This window comes from Paroedura picta, chromosome 11 (assembly GCF_049243985.1).
Source record: "Paroedura picta isolate Pp20150507F chromosome 11, Ppicta_v3.0, whole genome shotgun sequence".
Taxonomy (NCBI): domain Eukaryota; kingdom Metazoa; phylum Chordata; class Lepidosauria; order Squamata; family Gekkonidae; genus Paroedura; species Paroedura picta.
In genome coordinates, this window is record NC_135379.1 from 3,784,705 (window position 1) to 3,810,154 (window position 25,450).

At 47.0% G+C, this 25,450-nt stretch overlaps 1 protein-coding gene across 2 annotated transcripts in view; it reads left to right on the plus strand.

Moving 5' to 3' along the window:
- Positions 1–25,450, plus strand: part of CTDSPL (CTD small phosphatase like) — a 59,731-nt gene that overhangs the window by 26,256 nt on the left and 8,025 nt on the right. The window contains exons 2-8 of one of the 2 annotated variants that reach the window (XM_077303439.1): positions 6,941–7,021; positions 9,230–9,384; positions 13,415–13,447; positions 14,550–14,651; positions 15,302–15,358; positions 20,415–20,507; positions 24,397–24,582. In XM_077303439.1, the coding sequence (XP_077159554.1) occupies position 7,021; positions 9,230–9,384; positions 13,415–13,447; positions 14,550–14,651; positions 15,302–15,358; positions 20,415–20,507; positions 24,397–24,582 (627 nt within the window). In that variant the 5' untranslated portion in view covers positions 6,941–7,020. The remainder of the gene's footprint in view (positions 1–6,940; positions 7,022–9,229; positions 9,385–13,414; positions 13,448–14,549; positions 14,652–15,301; positions 15,359–20,414; positions 20,508–24,396; positions 24,583–25,450) is intronic. The other variant, XM_077303438.1, reaches the window with a different exon arrangement.

Genomic DNA, 25,450 nt, shown 5'->3' on the forward strand with positions numbered 1-25,450 from the left:
GTTGACAGGCAAGCAGTCCTGGATCACAATAGTAAAAGCTTTGTAAAAGTGTTGTTAAAATGTGCTTATGAAAAGGACTCTTAAGCGCTTTTCTCTTTCCGAAGGTGAAATACAATTTTGGTTCAAGTAAGACTCTTTAAAAAAAAATGTCCAGGCTTTCAGGGAAACAATATTTGGAATGTACTTAATATTCTTTCAAGTACAAACTGAATGGGAAACAGGAAGCACATACTGTGTTCCTCAGCTCTTTCAATTTCTGCTAATCTGATTTACTTAGCCCTGAGAATATATATTACATAATTTGCTAAGTGTTTGACAGAAAGGAGTAAAAAGGGGTGGGGGTGGAATTGAACATGCTTACAGAACAAAACTGGGCCTCTCAGCCAGTGTTTACACCCTGCGACGATGAACTGGAACTGCAAAATGTTCTGCTCGTGTTCTAGTCCTGATTGAAAACAGAAGGGTTTTATTGCCTTCCAGATGAGAATATGTTTGCTCGGCTCCTGAAGTGTTATACAGACTTCGGCTATGCTGTCTGCGTGGTGAATATTTGCACACCCTTCTGTTGCCCTTCAAAACTTCAGTGCAGAAGTTAAATAACATCAACTCCAGCGAGGCACCCATGCGCCTGCTCTAGTTGCTCATGAAAAAGACTTTGTATTTGGCTGGTCTTTTCTTGACTTTTTTACCAGTGAGAAACCTCCGACACATTCCTCCGGCTTCGAAAAACCCCAGAAGTGGCACAATCATGCGAAGTGTGCTCGGGAAGCCCCCATCATTGGCCATTTTGGGAGGGGGTGTCAGGGGTTCATGACAGGGGGTGGGTGGGTTGACAGGCCCGTATACGGGCATATCACCCAATACAAATGTTTTAAACATTTTTTGAAATCTAGAAGCTAATGAACTCCCACTCATTTGGGAAACCCTTCTAGGGCTGCCGAGAAAGCCCAGGTTTCATGAATCCCTGGTTGAGAAGGTCCACTGTAAGTGATATGCACATGTTAGGCCTGGGCATGCATGCAGCTCTCCTTAGCAGGGTCAGCGCAAGGGACCTGAAAACAAGCTGGAGCGCTCAGGTATAGGATGGTAATTCTCTGCATGCATATGCCCGAGGTGAGATACTGCATGCCAGGCCAACCTTGTCAGGTTTCGAGTGAAGAAAGATTGCTTGCTCATCCTGTAGAGTTGGACGCCGCCTTCCGCATTTGAGGTTCTTGTGGAAGAATTAAGACGGCATACAAACAGTCCCCCAAGCATAAACATGCGGGACTCCAGCCCAGTGGATGGCAGAGAGGCGATTTCCCCTGAATCTAGAAGAAGAAGAAGAAGAAGAAGAAGAAGAAGAGTTGGTTCTTATATGCCGCTTTTCCCTACCCGAAGGAGGCTCAAAGCGGCTTACAGTCGCCTTCCCATTCCTCTCCCCACAACAGACACCCTGTGGGGTGGGTGAGGCTGAGAGAGCGCTGATATCACTGCTCGGTCAGAACAGTTTTATCAGTGACGTGGCGAGCCCAAGGTCACCCAGCTGGCTGCATGTGGGGGAGTGCAGAATCGAACCCGGCATGCCAGATTAGAAGTCTGCACTCCTAACCACTACGCCAAACTGGCTCTCTAATCTAATCTTAGGCAGGGGCTCTAGAAATACTGGCTGGGCGACTCTGAACCTATCATTAGCACCTCGTTACACTGGGTGCTTCTGCGTGGCTCTCCCAGCATGCATTGCCTGGTAAGCATGTGCGCCATGATGTCAATCTCCAGCCGTGAACTCCTGGAGTATTTGCTGAGCACTGAGTTTGGAGTGAATTTACAGCAGCGTCCCACACGCAGCTGCTCTTGTAGCATAACGGAAGTGTCAACAGGGAAGTTCGAAAGAGTGTTCGGTGGGCATGTGCGAGGAACAAGACAGCCGGCATATTCCAAAATGGGTCTCTGGAAAAGAATCCTAGGTTCTCCTCTCCGCTAGGTTGGCTGCATTCTCTGGAAGCTTTGTGACCACCCGTCTATAGACTTGGCTTTCTAGTCACTCCTTTCAGAGCTCTGAGAAGTTGGGCTCACTCCTGGGGCTTCCCCTAGGGTTGCCAGCCTCCAGGTGACAGCTGGTGGTCTCCTGGGATGACAGTGGATCTTTGGGCAACAGAGATGAATTCGTCTGGAGCAGGGGTAGTCAAACTGCGGCCCTCCAGATGTCCATGGACCACAATTCCCAGAAGCCCCTGCCAGCGAATGGTGGCAGGGGCTTCTGGGAATTGTGGTCCATGGACATCTGGAGGGCCGCAGTTTGACTACCCCTGGTCTGGAGAAAACAGCTGCTTTGGAAAGTAGATTCTGCGGTGTTATATTCCTCACTGAAGTCCCTCCCCTCTTCAAATGCCTCCCTCTACAGGTTCCCCGAAATATCCAGGTGTTTCCCAGCCCAGAGCTGGCAACCCTAATTGCCCCACTAGCGGTATCTTTGCTTTTGAATTATTTTTTTGCATGTATGTATATGCAGTTCATGAGCCCCAGCTGCCAAAGAGTGTCCATTTTGCAGAGGCAAAGAAGGTTATAGATTCTGTTGTGGTGGTTTAGTATAGAACCCGTGAGCCAGGAAACTTCCAGTTGATTGCCTCTTTGAATTCACTCCCTCCCGCACACATGCAGACAAAGTCACAGCTGACTTATGATGGTTTTCAAGATGAAATGTACACAGGTGGTTTGCCATTGGCTCCTTCCGTGTCACGCCCTTCCGGCGTTCCACAGGGCCTGCAAGATGGAGCTCTTCCACCAGGTCTATGGTTGAGGCCGGCGCGCCAAGGAAAGAGCTACATGCCGCCCCCCCGGGGTTAGGATTAAGATGCTATGATATAGATGGCAGGTTCCATCTGCCCCCTTTTTCCCCCTCCTCTAGGAGATAATATTGGGGGGGTTGAGTTGAACTGGGTTTTCCACCATATCTTATCTATTTTCTTTTCTTGATTGTAATTTATGTCTGTATTTTAAGGGGGAAGCTTTTATTGGGGGTTTTATACAGACCTTGTAACCCGCCCTGAGCCATTCAGGAGCGGTGGGTTAGAAATTGAATAATAATAATAATAATAATAATAATAATAATAATAATAATGAATTATTCCTCCCACCCAAATGCTAGCCAGAACTGACCCTGCTTGGCTTCTCAGATTTGACGAGAACAGGCTAGCTCCGGTGACCCAGGTCAGGGCTTGAATTCGATAGGCCTTGGTGAAGCTCGTCTACCTGTCCTTGGTCTCCCCCTCCCCTACAGAGCCGGGGTCTGCAGTTGTAGGCTTGTTGAAATAAAGGACATGCAGCAACAAATGCAGTACTTATTACTTGCTTCTACTGTTTTCCTGGTCGGGCTCCTTACTCCTCGCATCTATCCTATATGATCTTGTCATTGACTCAACATATTGGCTTTCCCCTTAGCAATTCCTTACAGTGGACTCCTCGTGTTCTGCTGTTTTGATACTGGGTTTAAAGCAGGGGTAGTCAACCTGTGGTCCTCCAGATGTCCATGGACTACAATTCCCATAAGCCCCTGCCAGCAAATGCTGATGGGAATTGTAGTCCATGGACATCTGGAGGACCACAGGTTGACTACCCCTGGTTTAAAGAACAGGGTGAGGACACAGAAAGTAGTTAGTCATTGGGACTTGCGGTTACGTTACCTGCCCATACATGTGCAGCACGCTTGAAGTTGACAGTGCGCCTCTCCTTTTGCCTGCGTCACCCCCTTGAAATATTTGTTGTTTATTTCTTGTACATTTTGATTTTATTGGACCTTGGCCATAAATAAATATCCTGCTGTTTGTTCACATTGATGCAAATCTCTATAAATTCGTTCCAAGGTTATATCTTCTATGATTAGTCACCAAGCTCCTATGCGCTAAATCTTGTTTTCATGCCCTGTAACACATGCTTGGAAGAAATGTTGCTTTTGCCGTGTGGGGATGTGGGGCTGTGATCAGCTTTAGAAATTATTTCCTTGCTTAAACAGAGAGTCTCTCCGGTAGCTCAAGAGTGGAGCGAGTTGTTTATGGAGTGGTAGCAAAATGTCATTTGGAAAGAAGACAGAAGGGAAAAGGATTGTAGTGCTTACCAAGGACTTCTATTTGGAAGCTTCAGCCAAGAGCTGTAATAAGTGAATCTTTTAAGTGCTCAGCTGCTTTTCTTTATTATTATTTTTTTTACTCTACAGTGTATGGAATAATTAGGGTCCCCCCCACCCCCATTGTGTAGCTGTTTCATATACTGTCAACTTGGACCCTCGGAAATTAAATTCCTCTCAACCTCCATCTTGCTATTGTGTACCTGGGATAGGAAAAACTAAACTCTGTGCCAGCGCAGATTAAATTAGCATTAATGATTGGTGCAGAATAGCACAAATCCGAGTGGTGTTTCTTCCTTGCTGACTGGAGGCAAACGTTAATGTGGAAGATAAATCTGGCTCACGGATGGCGCATGGAAACCCACCTCCGAAGGAAGACGTTCCAGGAAAGCCTGAGGGACATGGGGATGTTCAGCCTGGGGGAGAGGGGGGATTGTTCTGTATGCTCATTTGCTGCTCACCTTCTGCCTACTTGTATGAACAGGTAACTTCCGTTTCAGTGTATCTGAAGAAATGTGCATTCAAACCAATAAAGCCTGGTTGACCCTAAATGTGCTGCTGGGCCCGGACTTTATACTGTTGCTTCAGACCAACACGATTACCTACCTGAAACGATTCGAAAGGCTTTATTTAAAGGAGGGGCAGGGAGCTGGTCCCGTTGGCAGTAGAGGCGAGGACTCGTAAGAATGTGTTTAAATTGGGGGCAGAAAGGTACCGGCTGGATATTAGGAAAAATTTGTTTACCATAAGGGTAGTTCTTCAGTGGAATGGGCTGCCTCAGGAGTTGGCGAGCTCCCCCCTCTCTGGTGGTCTTCAAGCAGCAACTGGATGCTTGAGGCTGATCAGGAGGTTGGTCTAGATGGCTGTAGAACCCCTTCCAAGTGTATGAATCTTAAGTCATGACTTTTCGCTTTGGGTACTGTATGGCAGGGGTAGTCAACCTGTGGTCCTCCAGATGTTCATGGACTACAATTCCCATGAGCCCCTGCCAGCTGGCAGGGGCTCATGGGAATTGTAGTCCATGAACATCTGGAGGACCACACTGGCTCTATGATGACTATTAGAGAGTCTCAAGAGATCTATTCTAGTTGCTTACAGCTGCATCAGTAAATATTTATTTTCTGATGCCAAGGCAAACTTCTGGACATGACTGCACACTGGAGGTACGGCACTATGTACAGCAGAGTTCCCTGTGCTCCTGATTCTGCTTCCATGCTATTTTTAAGCCATTGGCAGGACGATAGCTGCAGCACGAAAAATTTTAACTGACATTTTCTAGGCTTGCGAAGGCTATGTTCAGTTGACTTTACGGCCTTTGTAGAGCAGTGTTCCTCAGAGTAGTAACTATTTTAGCCTCAGTGACTCCGGATGTGGACTCTGCTTCTGTCTTCCTCTACTGAGTAGGCATGGAACTGGCAGCTCTTGCCTGATTCTTTTAATTCCTCCTGGTACTTTACAACATCCCAGTTAACCTCCATCTCTCTCCCCGGCCCCTATCTGCTTAGGCCTAGCAAAAGAACACGCGTCACCTTTTGAGCTGACTGTCAGGTCAACCCGTGTACGGTTCTTGTTTGTTTTATTATATTACCAAGGAATTGGTTCCAGAGAGGACAAGCCACAGGAAACAAGATGGGGTGATTGCTATTGGTTACCCAAGCAAACCTTCCTACCTGTTCCCCTCTCCTAGAAGATACGACTCCATGAAGCTTATCAGCCGTGAAGTCCGTGAGAAAGCAGGAAGTAGACGGGCTGCAGTGAACTTCCTGCATTGGTCTCCCAGCCAGCCAAGTTATCTGCCATTGCCACTAGAAGCAGCATATCCTGAAAGGAGACACCCTTCCACTCCTAGAAATTTACAATGCTTTTTAATTAAAACAAAACCCGCATTCCAGTTTAGAGTGTGCAAACTGTATGATGCTTCTGTTAGGACCAAAGCTGTAATACTGATTTTGATAAAATATCATGGCTTGCCACTGTTCATAGCCATGCGTTTTCTGTGTCCTTTCCAAAAGTTTATTTAAAAAGCATAACTTGGAAACTGTGAAATACACACGCTCACTTTTCAATGGAAACTACTTTTTATTGGAGTATGAAACCTGGTAGAATAAAAACTGGCACGTCCATGTGCACAGCAGAAATTGAAGTGTGAGACCCGTAATTCTCAAGTATTTGGGTGACCCAATTAGTACTAGATGGGTGGAGAATTTTCTTTGTGTCCTTTAGGTGATTGCCCATGGAGGCCTCCTTCCTGCCCAAAATTTTAATAGTTGTTTTTATGTTTAATATTTTAGCTCTAGTTTTGATTGTTTTAATGACGTGTAGTTTTGGCTGTTTTTTTTCTTTTTTTCTGTTTTTGAAGTCTGATTTTTACTAGATATGTTTTAATTTGTTAGCTACCTTTGTGGCCCTGATGAGGTCAGAAAGGCACATCCCTATGTGAGAGAGTGTGCAGAGGAGAGCAAGGAGGATGATCCGGGGCCTGGGGACCAAGCCCTGTGAGGAAAGGCTGTGAGAAACTTGGGAATATTCAGCCTGGAGAAGAGGAGGTTGAGGGGGGACAAGATGGCTCTCTTGAAGTATCTGAAAGGTGGTCACTTGGAGGAGGGCAGGGAAAGGCTCCTGTTGGCAGCAGAGGAGAGGACCCAGAGTCAGGACCTCTGCGGCCCTTTCCAACTCTAGGATTCTATGAAATACTAGCCAGGGCCGATCCTGTTTAACTTGTAAGGTCTGACAAGATCAGACTAGCCTGTGGGTTATCCAGTTCAGGGCCCACAATTAGAGACTCCTGATCTAACTCATGATCTGGTCTGAAAAGACTCCTTTTTTCCCCCGAGGTAGAAAAGAAGATTGTTTGGTGGGGAGTGTGAAATAGAACCGCCTTGGAATGTGCTCCATGGAAAAGTTGATCACAGGCCTTCAGTGAGTCAGCAAGTTGACTGTGTGTATTACCATATATATCAATAAATATCTGTTATTTTGGAAATAGCAAATCACTTCCCCTCTCTATATTTACTTTTTCTTTCCCATGGACTATTCCAGTCATGAACCGTTTCAGAATGTCTAGGAGTCTGATCCATCAGATTGCATCTTTTCCTTCCCTGGGTTTTTAAAAACCCGCCTTAGCTTCTGTGTGATTCTTTGTGACAGGAGCTGCATTTGTGGCAGTGGGAGACCGAACCACGGTTGGTTTTGTCTGGGTTAGAATCATAGAATAATAGAGTTGGAAGAGTCCTCCTGGGTCATCTAGTCCAACCTCCTGCATGACAATGTCCTGCATAGTGCAGGGGGTTGGACTAGATGACCCAGGAGTTCCCTTCCAACTGTATTATTCCATAATTCTAACCCTATCACTCATCCATGCTAACCTGCCACCCCCTTGAACCTTCACAGAATCAGCCTCTCTGTCAGTTGACTATCCAGCCTCTGTTTAAAAATCTCCAAAGATGGAGAACCCACCACCTCCCAAGGAAGCCTGTTCCACTGAGGAACCTCCCTGACTGTCAGGAACTTCTTCCGGATGTTTAGACAGAATTTCTTTTGAATGAATTTCATCCCATTGGTTCTGGTCTGTCCCTCCGGGGCAAGAGAGAACAACTTTGATCCATCCTCTATCAAAGGTTTTCAGAAAACTGTTGTGATGCTGTAGGGGTGTGTGTGAAATTTTATGATTTGGTGTATCAACATAAAATAATCTGTCCCTATACCAGGCACTGTACAAAGTCTGGATACTTGTATGAGTCCATTTGGCTTAGCAAGTTCAGTTACGTACGGTCCTTTGGGCTGTACTTCCCCTTAACCAAACACTGCAGTGTGGGCTGTCGGAAGGTACAAAAACCACTCCCAGATTAAATTTAAAACCACTCCACTGACTTGCTGGCAAAAAAAAGGCCAAATGCAGCCAGGAATCCTAACTTGTAGCACGTTGATTATGAAATTGTGAGTTGTGTTATCTGGACACAGTCGGGATGGTCTGCCCTCAGAGGTCTGCAAACTCTGTGAAACTGAATTGTTCAGGAGGGCTTTTGTACACAGGCCATAGGGTTGCACAGCACTAAATGATTCACAAAGTTACCGGGGTGGATTATTAGGGACTGCAGTCTGTTAGCTGGATCCTGCTTTAATTTTGCTTCATTTAATGCACCACGCTTGCTTTTGCTTCAGTCCTGTTTTTATGTTTCTGGTTGGTTCGACAATTCAAATCCTGTCTCATTATTTATGGGCTGCCCCATCCTGTTGATCTCATTGACTGTGTGTGAACCGCATCTGGGCCCTGTCCGAGCTAGCACAGTTCCTCAGAGCTTGCAAAATAGAGCTCTTCCGCCAGGCATTTGGTCGAGGGCCAGTGGTAACTTCTATTGGGCCTCAGAAAACCCCTCTTATCCAGATAAACCCACTCTATCAGATCTGAACATGCTCTGCTATGTTATGATTGATGATGTTATGACTGTTTATTTTATTTGTTTTGTTTTATTTGTTTGTATTTATATACCGCCCTCCCCTGAGGCTCACAGCACATAGAGCTTAGTTTACATAACAACTTTCATACAACAGTGATAATATTAACATTAAACTGTAACTCAGGTGCAAACAGTAACAATGTGAACAGGTTCAGAGCAGAACATATGGGTGGGTTTTTAGGAGGGAGGGAGTAGGATGTAGATCAGGGGTAGTCAAACTGCGGCCCTCCAGATGTCCATGGACTACAATTCCCAGAAGCCCCTGCCAGCATTCGCTGGCAGGGGCTCCTGGGAATTATAGTCCATGGACATCTGGAGGGCCGCAGTTTGACTACCCCGAGGTAGATGTTGTTGGTCGCTTGGTCTCAACCAAATTCCTGGCGGAAGAGCTCCCTTTTGCAGGCCCTGCGGAACTGTTTTAGCTCCGTCAGGGCCCTGATCTCCTCCGGGAGCTCGTTCCACCAGGTGGGGGCCAGGACCGAGAAGACACCGTTGATACAGTTATCAAACTTCCTTGTACTGTTACTCATCTAACGTTTTCTGGAAACCGCCCTGAGCCACAAGGGAGGGGTGGCATATAATATAAATATAAATACATAAGATTTGATCGCTGGACTAATGAACACTTTCGCCTGACCCCACTGTTGCTTTCCCCCCCCTCTTTTTACAGTGTCTCAATGTAATCTCAGTTTGAAGAAGCAAAGGAGTCGAAGTATCTTCAGCACTTTGTTCTGCTGCTTTCGGGACTACAATGTCGAGTCGCCGTCTCCCAACAGCATCAGCGCCCTCCCTCCGTTGGTGGAAGAGAATGGCGGGCTCCAGAAGGTGAATTTTTGTTAGATGAATTGTCTAAAGCTTTCGTGGCCGGAGTCATCCGGCTGTTGTGGGTATTTCTGGGCTTCACAGAGGGCTTGCTGGTGAACTCCACCCAAACGCAGGAAAAGCACTTCCTAGTACCACTCCAGCCTCTGGGAGGATCCCAGATAAGATAGGGATGTGATGCTGTCCGTTCCCCCTCCTCCCCGCAAGGAATAAGCCACCGCACTTTCCCGTCTTACTGTGTCCTGCCTCTTTAGATTCCAGCCACTGTCATGGGCGAAACTGTCAGGGACTGAAACAACCAGGAAATAACTTGCACTAACGATGAAGATTTCAGAACTTCTCTTGATTAGTCTTAAGCTGGTACCTGAAAGTCAGCAATGAGGACAAGGTGAATTTACCTGGGGAGAGAGTTCCATCAGATCAGTACTGCCACAACAAGGTGTCTGTTTTGGGGGGAAGGAAAGGAAAGCGACAGTAAGCTGCTTTGAAAACAGGTGGCTACAGCGGCCAACTCTTCTTCGTATAAAAGCAGGCAGCAGTGGAAGATAGCCTGGTGGTGGGACAGTTAGCCCAAACCAGCATGTTAAACCAGTTAGTTCCCAGTTAGTTTCTAGGCACAATTATTCTATGAGGGGCTGTTCCCAGCTGCAACCATTTTGCAGTTTGCAACCACCTTTCAAACATAGCTCCACATAACACCAGGGGTGGCCAAACTGTGGCTCTCCAGATGTCCATGGACTACGATTCCCATAAGCTCCTGACAGCAGGGGCTCATGGGAATTGTAGTCCATGGACATCTGGAGAGCCTCAGTTTGGCCACCCCTGACGTACACCTTGTTACATGACAACAGTGCAGTTGTTATTAAAACAGGAGTGACTGTGGCCACATCCTGTATGTGATGTTACCCATTTTCTCTCTCCCCTCCCCTAGCCTGGCCAGGTAACAGAGCGAAGGGAGCCGCAGGATATAGCTGTTCCCTCTGTCTAATGGGGCACTAGAGTCTTCTTTCTGCTGTGGTGAGGTCATGCCCGATCTTACTCAGCACATGCAACCAGGCAGCTGTCCAATTATGGATCTGGGCTACAGTGCATCCCCGGCAGCTCTTTTCTCCAGTTTTCCTTTAACCTGCTTGTGTGCCAAATGCCCAGAGTGATTTAAACTCTAACGTTTTGCAGGGTAGGGTAAGGGCACCGTGTTTCCACTGCTGGGCATGAGCAGGTTGCCTCTGCGTCCTGCGATTGTGCACTGTTGGGGTAGCCCTGGGTTCTACTGCCGGGTTCTAGTACATTGCACTGGCTCTGCTGCCCCTGTAGAAACACCCCCTCCTCCCCCTCAGTTTCCACTAAGGAAATACTCTGATGTGAACTCAGTGTTAGAATCATAGAGTTGGAAGGGTCCATAGAGGCCATCTATTCTAACCCCCTGCTCAACGCAGGATCAGCCCTAAGTGTTGTGGGGTTGGCATTTCCACAGGGGCACTGGTTCTGCTGGGCTGGTCTTGCAAAAACAAACACCCCCTTTCAGTTTTACTGTAGAGATTCTCTGGGGCATTCTGCTGGGCTTGTATTGCCTTGCCCGCACACACACACACACACACACACACACACACACGGAAACAATGGAGGGTCAGGGCACCCCCCTTTGGGTGCCCATAGACCCCCAGCCAAATCTTTTTGAAATGTGAGAGTCCTTTTCAGGAGAGGCTCCAGCAGCTATGAAGCAAATATGGTGCTTCAACCTCCACACCCCCACCCCCATCAGAGCACTGAATAGACAGGGTCAATTTCTCATAGACTTTACTGGCTCCATTGAAACCAGATCGATTTGGATACCCCAAACCTCACCAAATACAAATCAGTATGCCGAACCAATGATTCAGGTAATTCGGCCCAACCCAGGGGGGGAAATTGGGGGGGGTCACTACTTAGGTAAAAATGTCTTTTCAGTATAAAAGATGGGAATTAACAATAGTTTCTATATGAGAATAATTTGGAAATAAATCTCCTGGATTCCTTAAAAGTAAATTAACACAAATATAATCCCAGGGCAGGTGGTTCAATGAATGTGTAAAAGATTTAGCAAACACAGAAGAGATTAACTTTTTCTGCGACTGAGGATAAAATGGACTCAACTGTGTTTAATTAGGATAAAGTCAAATTAAAGTTTAGGGTCATTACTGGAGAAATTTGGATTAAGAGTTCAGAGGGGAGATTAAGACACTTGATATCCAAATCCTCCAAGTAGCTCATGTTGCCATTTTGCTTGAAAATTCCAGCAAGTTTCTTCATATTCCCTCTCTTTTAAGAGAGAAATAACAATTAAAGTACTCTTGAAGTAATTAACACTAATAACGCATAATTAATAGTGCTAAAGAACAAAGTTTGACTCCAGCAACACCATTAAAACCAGCAAAGTTTTATTGAAGGTGTAAGCTTTCATGTGCCTGGCACACTTCTTCAGACAATGAAATGGGAGTTTCACATTTTTATTTCCTTTACTATGTTTTCCCCTGCGTTGAACCTAAACAAACGATAACCTGACCAACTCAGCTTGTTATTTCTGTAAGGCCCTTAAACCTCTTCATTATGCTGTGTACTAATCCATGGCTGACTCTCTACCAATATACGTGGTCTTGTAACTCCCATTCCATTGCATCTGACAAAGTGTGCAACGCACATGACAGCTTGGCCATAAAGGTGGCACTGGACTCAAACTTCGTTTTGGAATTACAGTCAAGCGTAAAAGCACATTTGGTCTTGCGTCGTTCAGATTGCTTTAAAGAATGACACTAACTAGGCAGAGAAACGAATTGAAGGGAACTGAAGGGTGAGTCCAGTGAGGTTCTGGTTTTTCCAGCGGTAGAGTCAGTCACTCTGAAATTCATTAACTCACTCAAACTGACATGGCTGGGAATATGTTTTGCATAGGCTGAAGGACTTGGAGGTGACAGACGGCTGTAAAATAGATTTCATGACGCGTGAAGGAGCCACATTTACTAAGCCTTGGGACAAATGAAGCTGTAGCCACAATTGAGCTTGCCTAGCATCTTGTTTCTTTCCTTCTGAATAACCTCAGCCTTTTCCGCCAGATCTCTGGAATCAGGATGACTGGCCATCATCGAGGCGAGCTTGAAGCATTTTACAAGGGCTAAAAATAACTTGCATTATTCAGCATGTCAAGGAAGACTGTGCCATGCTGTATGTAGGCCCAGCCTACCAGGCATGGCATGGGATTACTAGATACACTGAGCTATACTGGCCGGATGATTACCGTGATCTGTACTTTTGGGGTGGTCCCACCCCCCCCCCACCCCCCCCGGTGGTACAGTCGGCAACTCAGATTTGCTGGTTCCCCTGGTGTCTGCAGCATCTAATACAGGGGTAGTCAAACTGCGGCCCTCCAGATGTCCGTGGACTACAATTCCCAGGAGCCCCTGCCAGCGTTCGCTGGCAGGGGCTCCTGGGAATTGTAGTCCACGGACATCTGGAGGGCCGCAGTTTGACTACCCCTGATCTAATAGGTCATGTTTAACGCTGTGGTCTTCTCGAACAGATGGAACACTGACGGTGTTTTTAACATGTGAGAAGCAAGCGTATTATTTGGGGAAGGACTGCATCTGAAGCCTTCCAGTTACACGGAATGCAAATTTGTAATCATTAGACCCGGGGTTTTGTGCACAGCAATTGCTAAGCACCTGTGTGGCAGCAACCTAAACCGCTCTCTCTCTCTTTTTCATTCCTCGCACGGCACAATTGCTGTCAAGGACTAGCCATTGAAAATATAGGCATTACCAGCAAGGCATCTACCAGCTCTCATTGTTCCTTGGAAAGCTATTGTATGGTTTTATGGTACTTACTGATTTTGGTTGCCATAGTACTGAGTCTTCTCTTTACTTAACTGGTTTCTTATCTTTTTGTGTTTTTCTGTTGGATTGCTTTGAGTTCCAAATGTGATGATTGAATCCCTTTTTGAGTTCTGTTCTTTCAAAGTATGCTAGTCTTACTGTGTCTTTCCCCCCCTTTTTTCTTCTAGGGTGACCAGATGCAGGTCATTCCCATTCCAAGTGTATGTATTCTTTTTAAATTCTGTACTCACAGGTTTTTGGTGTTGAATCTGATGGATATGTTAAGAACATGAGACAAACCCTGCTGGATCAGACCAGTGGTCCATGTAGTCCAGTATTCTGACTCACACAATGGCCAACCAGTTCTTCTGGAGGACCAATAACAAAGCATAGAGGCCGAGGCCTTCCCCCTGATAAGAATATCAGAAGAGCCCTGCTGGATCAGACCAGTGGTCCATCTAGTCCAGCATCCCGTCTCACACAGAGGCCAACAACAGGGCTTAGAGAACATCACAAGAGCCCTGTTGGATCAGACCAGTGAGGGTCCACCTAGTCCAGCGGTCCGCAAGCTTCCGCTTGCTGCGGACCGCTGCGGCGTAGTGGGCGAAGAGGGCGGCCCGGGGGCCTGCGCACGTGCGGCAACCCCAGCGCAAACGCTGCTGGCAGTGCCTTATTTTTGACAGCTAGCCACAAGGCCTCTCCGTAGGTGCATGATCCAACAGAATGGGTTGTTATGGGTTGTCCTTCTTGTGGAGAAGAGGTGTGTGTAAGAATTCTTGGTCCCCAGCTCACTTAACATTTTGTACAAGGGAGGATTTGGGTTCCCTAATGGGAAAGCCTGAAGTAATGTTTATCTGACTTTTTCTTTTTAAAAAAGAAATGTAACTTGTAAGCCTCAGCAGGCATTACTTGAAACTTGTAAGCCGCTGTGGGCTAGCCAGTCTAGGAGCAGCAGCATATAAGTTAAACAAATAATAATAATGATTACAACTAATCTCTCTGACCACCGTCTCCTGAGATTTGGGGGTTAGTGCAGAAGGCTGCTCACCACAGAGTGACTTCTTGCAATTTATATTTATTATTTATAATAACTGGACTTATACGACAGCCGCTGTCAGTGAACTGGCTTTCGGCGGTTTACATTTTCACAATACAAATCCATAACATAATAAACATTAATATCCCCCATTAAAACCCAAATTAAAACAGCATTCTAAAACTCTTCGGGATCCTGTTTCTGTTGTTGTTTATTGCTGATTACGACTGCAGGGGGCCTAGTGAGGTTGTGCTTCTCACGATGTTCCTGTTTTTTTCTATTTGAAGCCACCAGCTAAATACCTCCTACCTGAAATGACAATATCAGATTACGGAAAGAAATGTGTGGTCATTGATCTAGACGAAACACTAGTGCACAGTTCATTTAAGGTATGTATATATTACTCTGTAAGCTTTAACGGGCAACTGATTTATCTAGCTAACTACCCCCCTCTCCCAATATTCCAGCCATCATTTATCTCCCCTGCCCCATCGACTATGGCAGAGCGGCAGCCTCCTCTCATCTGGAGAACTGGCCTTGATTCCCCACTCCTCTGTATGCAGCCATCTGAGTGACCTTGGGCTAGTCATAGTTCTCTTAGAGCAGGCTTTCTCTACCAGCGTTTTGTGAAAGCCTGGGATTTCTTGGTGTCCCTGGATGGGTTTCTCAAATGGGTGGGGGTTAGTTAATTTTTAATATATTTTTTAAATGTGTTAACCATTTATCGGGTGATATATGGTCATATATGGTCATATTGACCTGTTTCCCCCTCCCAGAACAGCCAATGATAGGCCTGGAGGGGGTGGGAAGGGGAGGGGCCCCTGAGCCAGTTTGTTCTTACTTATTTTAAATCTACATTTACTGTTTTTCCATGCCATTGAAAGTGGGGGTGGTTGACACCTGACTTTGCAGGCTGGTTGAGAGGGGTTAGCCATGTGCTCCCAAGCGTATTCCTTTGGTTCCTATGTTGTGCTTGCTGTCATATGAATTGTGCTTGCTTTCTAAAGATGATCTTATTTTTTCTTACCCCACCCCCCAGCCAATCAGCAATGCTGACTTCATAGTTCCTGTTGAAATTGATGGAACGATACATCAGGTGAGCATGGTCACCCTATATTTCACTTGTTCTACGTGCAGAAAGATTTGCCAGCTGTTTTTCCTGACCAGTGCTCCATCTAGTCCAGCCTCCAGTCTAACATAGTGGCCAACCAGTTCCTTTGGTGGGCCAACAACAGGGCAGAGAGGCCTTCGTAGGAACATCAGAAGAACCCTGCTGGATCAGACCAGGGGTCCATCTAGTCCAGCCTCCTGTCTCACACAGTGGCCAACCATTTCCTTTGGACAGCCAACTATAGGGCATGGAGACTGAGACCGTCCCCTGAGGTTGCGTCCAAAGAGCAGCTGACTTGCTACAACACATTTCATTCTGTGACTTCATTAAGAATTTTGTTAAGAACTTCAACAACTGATTGATATGACTGGCTGTTGTGGGTATTCCGTGTTGTGTGACCATGGACTGGTAGTCCCTGTTGTTTCACTGGTGACTGGGCTGGCCTCTTCACAGGTAGGACACAGCAAGATGGGAATTTCTCTGTGCCAAAGTGTGGAGTGTGTGAACAGCTACTAGACAACTCCCAACAGCTACCATGTTAGATTATTTTGGGAAGTCGTTGATTCCTGCGACTTTGCTTTCTGAAACCTCTAACTCTGCCATCTGGGGCAGACAAAAAAGTCAGATCTTCTGGAAAGAATGGTTTAGGGCAGGGGTAGTCAAACTGCGGCTCTCCTGATGTCCATGGACTACAATTCCCATGAGCCCCTGCCAGCAAATGCTGGCAGGGGCTCATTGTAATTGTAGTCCATTGACATCTGGAGGGCTGCAGTTTGACTATCCTGGTTTAGGGTATAAGCATGAATCAAACAGGCTTCACAGCACAAACAAATGCTAAAAATTCAGTTCCTTTTAATGAACTTGTTTCCTTTGTCCTCCCTTCATCAAATGCTTTTCTAATTCTGAATTAATGATGACCTTCCTTTCAATGAACTTGTTGGTGCTTGAAGGAAATGTGGCTTAACAGAATCTTGACTTTGAGCCTATGAATGTATTTATTTCTGTCGTTCAAAAATGCAAACCCTGGTTGTGCAGTTAGGTTGCATTCCTCATTTCAGTTTGGCGGAACACTCATCTTTATTTCATGCGGCCTGCTTTTGAGATCATATCTCTTTATTTTATTTTTCTGCACGGTTGATTGATGCATTTTACTTGTCAGACTCTTAGAGGGGTATGCTTATGTTCAAGGTCTAGGACAGCCTTACTCAACTTTTTAACCATTGACAAACCCCTGAAACATTCTTCAGGCTTCAAGAAACCCCAGAAGTGGCAGGATCATGCAGAATATGGTTGGGAAGCAGAGCTGTGTACACACCCACCAGGGGCACCTTCCCTTCCTGCCCTCTGTCCCTGTTATTGGTCATTCTGGTCTGGCGGGTCAACATGACCGTATATGGTCATAAAGGTGAAGGTATCCCCTGTGCAAGCACCGAGTCAAGTCTGACCCTTGGGGTGACGCCCTCCAGCGTTTTCATGGCAGACTCAATACGGGGTGGTTTGCCAGTGCCTTCCCCGGTCGTTACCGTTTACCCCCCAGCAAGCTGGGTACTCATTTTACCGACCTCGGAAGGATGGAAGGCTGAGTCAACCTTGAGCCAGCTGCTAGGATCGAACTCCCAGCCTCACGGTCAGAGCTTCAGACAGCATGTTGGCTGCATTACCACCCTACGCCACAAGGCACTCTTCTATATGGTCATATCACCTGATAAATGTTTTAAAAAATTTAAAATATATTAAAAATGAATTAACTCCCACCCAGTTTAGAAACCCTTCCAGGGACACCAAGAAATCTCAGGGTTTCACAAAACCCTGGCTGAGAAAGCATGCTCTAAGAGAAGTATGACTAGCCCAAGGTCACTCAGATGGCTGCATACAGAGGAGTGGGGAGTCAAGCCCAGTTCTCCAGATGAGAGGCTGCCCCTCTGCCATAGTCGATGGGGCAGGGGAGATAAATAACGGTGGAATATTGGGAGAGGGGGGTAGTTAGCTAGATAGATCAGCTGCCCGTTAGAGAGTCGGCTTAATTTTAAATTGAATAAAGTGCGTTGTTTATGTATTCTTAATTAAGTTGTCAACCACCTCAAGCCCAGTTTGGGAGAGAGGCGGTCTAAAATTCTGAGAATAACAACAATTAATGACAACACCTTGCTGGCTCTCAAAGAGGTGTAAAGAGAAAGGTGTAAGAGAAAAGAGGAAGCGAGCCTGGGAAAGACCAGTATGAAGGGAGGGGCCTTCTTTACAATTAGCACATCACCTTCATTCTCTGAAGACTTCCATGGCAGCAGTGCTTCATGATGTTTCCGTTTCGCCCTCTGTCGGAGACAGTCTCGGTTTTCTTAAATTGTCACGCAGAGAGACGCTGTCAGGAGCAATCTGCATATTCAAGCTCTTTCTGCCCCAAAACTTCATTTTCTCTTCCCGCCTGCCCAGCAAGCCCACTCAGGATGGAATGCTATGTCCTGTGCACACGCACAAGCGTTACACGGCTTAACCCATCGACAATGGTACCATCCAATTAATGCCTGAGTAGACTATAATTTCTGGAATGTGCAATTATTTTGTGCTCAGGATGACGGGAGGGGGAAATGCCATGCTTTGTTCTGACAGCATTGTGGGTATTATGTAACCGTGCGGCTGTGAGCAATATCCAGCCATATATGGCTTCATATTGGACAGCCACAGTCCTTTGGAAAGTATTGAGGGCTGTGTGTTTAAATGGAAGGGTCCACATGTAGCCTCTCGTTCTCAGAAAATGCAGGAGGAGATGGATGAGTAGCATCCAAGGGCATGACCTTAATGCATGGCAGCATTTTCCACATGTTCTTTTGAAGGACCCTTACCCGAGCAGCACTGGAAGAGGCTGTGACCTAGTTCAAGTAATCCAGGATAGGCTGTGTGCATTCTTAATGGCCTATCCTTAATTACTTGCACTGGGAGGTAGCCACCGCACAGCGACTGGGACTGCTGAAGACTCGAAGGTTGACCCGTTTTCTCTTCCTTATAGCAAGAGGGCTCTCGGCTTTGGGAATCAGGGTAACAAGTAATAAGGCTTGTAATTTTTTATGTGAAAACATCTTATGTGGCAGCCATAGGGTAAACCTTTAAGATACGCAACGGAAATCGATTACGGAAGTAATCATCGACTGGCAAAATTTAAAGGACATGAAGACATGAACATCCAGGAGGCCGGGCACAGGGTGCATGCTTCCCTAGTGAGCCACGCTCTGTACAGCAGGGGTAGTCAACCTGTGGTCCTCCAGGTGTCCATGGACTGCAATTCCCATGAGCCCCTGCCAGTGTTTGGCCAGTATGGCCACAGACAGCAAGCATAATGCTCCAGCGCTGGATTGCAATACCTCCAGTATTTTTGGGATGATTTCAAAGCTTTAAAAACCAACAGTTTTCATCCCATTAAGATATTTAACTTGACATAAAGTAATCTGACGTTAAATTTTTTTAAAAAATTTAAAAACGGAAATTCTAAAAAAGAAAATGCAGCATTTAAAGGCTTGATGTTTTCACATATATCTTATGCAACAATCTGATTCTCACAACTTTTTCTCCCCAGAGGGAAGTTACATTTTGGGACCAAGCATGAGAATAAATGTTGCTCTAATTGTATGCATTGTGATACGCTGAATTTGCCTTTGCAGTTGTAACACCATCTGGAACATCCATTGGAGCAATTGCGCAAGTGAAGACAAATACGTGCATTTTTTTCCACCAGCATCTATATTACCTAAGGATGAAACTTGATAGGAAGGCCCAGTGTTCCCTCAGATATTTTCCCCTACTGAGCAGGACAGTTCACCTCCTGAGCAGAATATCACTGCTGCGATCTCCTGCTCCTACTTTAGTTCTGGTGGGGTCAGAGGGGTCTTCGTTACGGTTTTATTGTTGGAGCTATGAATATTGTTCATCTGGATGGGTTTTAATGGGGTTTTAATTTTGGATGAATCTGTAACCCGCCACGAGCCAGAAATGAGAGTGGCGGGCAACAAATGGATGGATGGATGGATGGATGGATGGATGGATGGATGGGTGGGTGGGTGGGTGGGTGGGTGGATGGATGGATGGATGGATGGATGGATGGATGGATGGATGGATGGATGAATGAATGAATGAATGAATGAATGAATGAATGAATGAATGAATGAATGAATGAATGAAGAGGGAACGCTGGTGTCAGCATCCTGCAGTTCTTATATTAGAAGCCAGGAAGATGCTCAAAGACGCTTTGCTGTTTTAGAGGATTCGGTTAATCTTATACCTCCACACTGTTGAATCTGAAAATGTATTCCAAAAATGATGGATACATTCACAGTTGTGGTGTGCAAGGAAATCATTTCCCAGGAAGTTCCTCTGGACACGCCCCACAGAAGAATTTTCCTTCCCCTGGTGTGTGTCGGCAGGGCTCCTTCTAATTGGCGCGGATGGAATGGTTCTGCCAGACAATGTGCCTTGGAGATGCAAAGTCCACCGTAGGGATGTCCATCTTCATAGCAATTATAACTTCTGTGTGTGAGTGGGAAGTCTTTGCAGCAGGGAGGGAGGGGTGGCGAAGAAAGCACATGGTAAATGTGCAAAATGTGGTAACTGAAGAGGGGGGGATGGATTACGGAAGTGTTAAAACAACATAGTGGGACAGGGAGAGAGAGAGAGAGAGAGAGAGCTGAGAGAGCCATTGCTGAATATGAGCAGGTTTTGTGTGATCTCTGCAAACTATTCTGGCACCTTTTATGGCGTGGACCTAGCAACGGCTTCTCGCAGAAGATTAATTTTGAAACTAGGATGTGACGCCTGTACTTGATCTGATTTTTGATCCATGCTACTGTCAGTCGTGTTCCTTCCATCCACCTTGCAGGAAATTTTAAGTGTACTATATCCAAGGTAACCTCTCAGGTATTCTCAAGTATCTTCTGGGACCCAGCTTGTCAGTCCCGGATATTGCCGCACTCTCAAATTGCGATGCTTCCTCAGTGCTGCTCACTTTGCTTTCGCTCCGACTCACCTGTCTGCCTTCTCTGTCCTCCCCTCCTAGGTTTATGTATTAAAGCGACCACATGTGGACGAGTTCCTCCAGAGGATGGGAGAGCTCTATGAATGTGTTCTCTTCACGGCCAGTTTGGCAAAGGTAAGGCTGTTGAGCGTCTCCCTTTGTCTTGCTAGGTGTGCTTCTCTTTAGGTGTCCCAAGGTTGACTAGAGCAGGGGCAGTCAACCTGTGGTCCTCCAGATGTCCCATGGACTACAATTCCCATGAGCCCCTGCCAGCGAATGCTGGCAGGGGCTCATGGGAATTGTAGTCCATGGACATCTGGAGGACCACAGGTTGACTACCCCTGGACTAGAGCAAGCTTATGCCTTCAGGGATTTGGATTGGCTGGTCCTGCCATTGTTACTTAGCAGTGTGGAGGGGTTGGCTTGGAGCAGCCACCATCTCAACTAGCCTGGGAGATCTCTGGGCTCACGTGCTCCCTTCTTCTCTTCCTCCCTCGTGCCGAGCCTACAAACTAACTTCTTTAGAGGCTCACAGCAAATCGCAGTTTGCCTTTTATAGCTGAGCCAGCAAGATGCAGTTTGCGTTCCCACTACAAGCCCAGATTCCAAACCACGGTTTGTTCTCAGTTTGGAATCCTGGTTTGCAGGGAAAGTATAAACCATGGAGGAGCCAGCATGGGCTGGTGTTTAAGAGTGGAGGGCTTTAATCTAAAGAGCCACGTTTGATTCCCCATTCCTCCACATGCAGCCCGCTGGGTGACCTTGGGCCAGTCCCAGTTCTCTCAGAGCTCTCTCAGCCCCACCCGCCCCCCAGGGTGCCTCCTGTGGGGAGAAGATGTTTATAGTTAAAAGCAAGGTATAAAAACCCAACTCTTCTTCTTCCTGGAGGGTTGGATCACATGTATTCATCCTCTTAGCGGAAGACACGTTCCACCAGCATGGGAGCTTTCCACCCTGTTCCTTGCAACAGGAGAAGACTGCTTTTCCATCAGGGGAAAGCACCTCTGTGAGTAGAACGGAATCGTGGACTCCAGCCATCTTAGTTTGCAAACTGTAGTCACAGGAAAACTCTGACTAGATAACCAGGCTTAAGCGGAGGGAAGGGAGCACATTACTCTAAGCCCCCCCCCTCCGCATTCTCGTTCACGTAGAGATGAACTATGTCTTACCTTTGTATCCGAACCGAGTCAAGATCATGTTACAGAATCAGTCATCAGAATTTTAAAGCACATGTCCAGAGTCGGAAAATCCTGGAGGGTCCTGGGAGCAGGTCAATGCATAGAAATCGTTTCTCTCTAATTTAGGTAGCTCTCTTTCTCTCTGTCTCTCTCTGTCTCTCTCTCTCTGTCTCTCTCTCTGTCTCTCTTTCTCTCTGTCTCTGTCTCTCTCTCTGTCTCTCACTCTGTCTCTCTTTCTCTCTCTGTCTCTGTCTCTCTCTCTCTCTGTCTCTCTGTCTCTGTCTCTTTCTCTCTCTGTCTCTGTCTCTCTTTCTCTCTCTCTGTCTCTCTTTCTCTCTCTCTCTCTGTCTCTGTCTCTGTCTCTCTTTCTCTTTTTTCTCTCATTGCCTGAAGTGTCCTTCAAGGACCTCTTTACGGTTAGGATCCAATTACGGAGAAAATAATTATCTTAATCTTCCTCCCCCCCCCCCTTCCTTCTTCTTCTGCTTCTTTCACTGGCAGTGTGTACTTTTGCCTGCTGGTGTGTGGGTAAGTGTTTCCATGGTGACGATATCACATATGGGCCTGTCTGCAAACGCAACTTCCCTCTCTTTGCCTGCGATTCCAGCCTTGAAAGGCTTTCTGGTTACCATGGTTTAGAGGGGCAGGAAAGGATGGGAATAAATAGCTTATTGCATAAGGTGGTCGCTCCAGGCTGGCTGCAAAGCAATGGCAGATCACCCTGCTCATATGGCCAGGTCAGACTTTCTAAAAGGATCCAAAGTGGTCTCAACCGAATGACACTCTGCTGTTCCCATGGAGCGCTTGTAAAGCTTGCACCGGCATATGTGATATTGGGAGGGGAGGGGGGGCGTAAAACATTTCTGTGCCCTGTGAGTTGTCGTAGACGTAGCGCTGCCCCCCCCCCCCAGCGAGCTCCGCAGTAGCCGTAGCCGTTCTAGTCCCGTGATGTTTTCGGTGGTGGCGGTAGCGTTGATCTTAGATGTTGCAGACAGCAGCCGAAAATGAACCTGAATGTTTTCTTTGTTAGAGAACGAAGTCACAGTTTTTGTTAACGTTGGAGAAATCAGGGGTCGGAAAAGCATGCCTCTTTTAGCAGATGGAGAGCCCAAGCAGGCTATGTGCAGCTAGACAGTGTCTCTCGCGAGGCCTTAGAGAAGAGAGAGCGTCTTGCTTGCCACAGGCACCGGGGCCCACGCGCGGTGCTTCCGCCAAGCAGGCGTTCCGTTTCACGGATTCAGGTAATCTAGTCCCGCTGGGCCCAGTTCACGGGGCGGGGTGCCGGCTGGCAGGGAGGCAAGCATAAACTTTGAGGGTTGTAGCTGATAGATGTTTTTTTTTTCCAGTTCTTGCCCCCACAGTGGCTTACAATTGAAAACACTCTTTTCGAAGCAGTTTACACTTTGAATCATTGTCCATTATTGAAGTGTGGCATAGCCCAAGACAGGAATGCTGCTGGTTCCTAGGCAAAGGCTGTGGTCCCCTTGGAATAACGGCACAGTGCATTTATGGAGGCTGCGTCTACTTCCCATGTTTCACAGAATCACAGAATCATAGAGTTGGAAGGGGCCATCTAGTCCAGGGGTAGTCAAACTGCGGCCCTCCAGATGTCCATGGACTACAATTCCCAGAAGCCCCTGCCAGCATTCGCTGGCAGGGGCTTCTGGGAATTGTAGTCCATGGACATCTGGAGGGCTGCAGTTTGACTACCCCTGATCTAGTCCAACCCCCTGCTCAACGCAGGATCATCCACGTTTGGGATGAGGCAGATAGGATCCGTTCATTCCTCTGTCTTCGTTGAGCAGCTTTCGTACGCTTGACCATGGCCACTGAAGAGCGGTCAGCAGGGTGTCCTCTTACACCCCCTGCTAAACCCCCTTCCAGCTCAGGGACCACCAGCTGTTCAGGGTTGGACTTTGCACTTCACAGAGGAGCACGTTTGTGAGCTAGCGAGTGAATATTCTATGGACCGAGAGAGGAACAAGTATTCCTCTCTCAAAACCACATTTATCATTGTTGCATCGGCGAAAGCAGTAATGACTCATAGACAATTAGATGTTAAAATTGGAGAGGAATCAGGGCAGGGGAAGGGAGGACAGAAGGGACGGGAGGGAGGACCACAAATTGGAGAGAATGTTCATTATCCAGCCGGCCTCAGCCTGGCGGAAGCCTTGCAAGCCCTGCAGAACCCAGGAACACAGGTAGTGATGTCACTTCCGGTGACGTGTCATTTCCAGGGAGCAGGGCAGGGAGGTGGCCAGCTGTCATCCCTTCCAGGGCTCCTCAAAGCTGGGGAAATTATTCAAAAGGTCGAAAGAGGCTGATGTATGTGATCAGGACGTCTCCATACTGACCTCCTGCTTGGCTTGCAGTGAACCCAAAGTACCTTCACTTGTTAGCTAACCACAGCGACTCATGAAAGTGTAAATAAAAATTTGATGCTTAGCCAAGCTGTGGGGTATTTTTTAAAAACCCGTCCATTATGGGCGCTGTGCAGATTTGCATTCCAGTCGCCATCTCTGCAGGAAAAGGACCACCACCTAGGAGGTTTTATAGCATCTCATGAAGGCAGATTGCAAGTAGATATTTGCCCCATACTTCAGCTCATATGCAGGGCATCCAGAAGCTTCTTTTCAGAGGCCTGAGGGGGAGAAGGCATCTCCCATCCCTCTCAGACCCATGGAAGGTTCAGTGTACATCCTCTGCTGGCCCTTAATAAAACAGGTGCTGTTGTTTTGTCTGTAACTGGGGATAGGCAGTAATGCCGGCCCCGTAAGGTGTGCTAGTTTCTGTGAAAAAGCAGAAGTTGGCTATTGTGTCTTAACCATTTGCCTCCTTTATCCAAGTATGCAGACCCAGTGGCGGACTTGCTGGATCGCTGGGGTGTGTTCAGGGCCCGCCTCTTCAGAGAATCCTGCGTTTTCCACAGAGGGAATTACGTGAAGGACCTGAGCCGCCTGGGACGAGAGCTGAGCAAAGTTATTATAGTTGATAACTCCCCTGCGTCTTACATCTTCCATCCGGAAAATGCAGTGAGTAACAGCAGCCGCGGTGCATTCTGGGACTGCATCTTTGGGAGCTTGGCCATCTTTTTAAAACGTAAAAAGGCTCATACCTGTCAGTGTAAGATGCAGTGCCTTAATATCGACATTGAGCAGTGGTGGGTACTGCTCAGAGGCCAAGGTAGGATGCCCTCTCTGTGGCATCAGCGTTTCCCTGCTGCTTCTAAAGACGCAAAGATGATGAATGGATTTGTTCTGGATTTTCAGCGCTGACCAAGCCTAATTTAAATGCGGTGCTGGTGAGGCAAAAGAGCTTTCCCACGTGACTTTGCGTGGTCTCAGGGTCTCGTTTAAACTGGGCCACAGCCTGTGAGGAGAAGCTGACTTGACACAACGGAGAGCCATAGCCTTTGTGCAAGTGTAATGTGTAAAGTGCAGGGCATCTAGTCCTACCCCCTGCTCAGTGCCGGATCAGCCTCAAGCATCCAAGAGAAGGATCTGTCCAGCTGCTGCTTGGAGACCCCCAATGAGAGGGAGCTCTCCACCTCCTTAGGCAGCCCCTTCCTCTGCTGAACTAGACTCACAGAATCCTAAAGTGGAAGGGGCCATCCAGGGCTGGCTCAGGGAAGACACACCTTGATTGGCCCTCAATGGGAGAGTGCCCTCTCACTATTGGGTCTATACCCCCACTGAAGAAAAGGAAGAAGAAGAAGAGTTGGTTCTTATATGCCGCTTTTTCTCTACCTGAAGGAATCTCAAAGCAGCTTACAGCCCCCTTCCCTTTCCTCTCCCCACAACACACACCCTGTGAGGGCAGTGAGACTGAGAGAGCCCTGATATTCCTGCTGAGTCAGAGCAGTTTTATCAGTGCCATGGTGAGCCCAAGGTCACCCAGCTG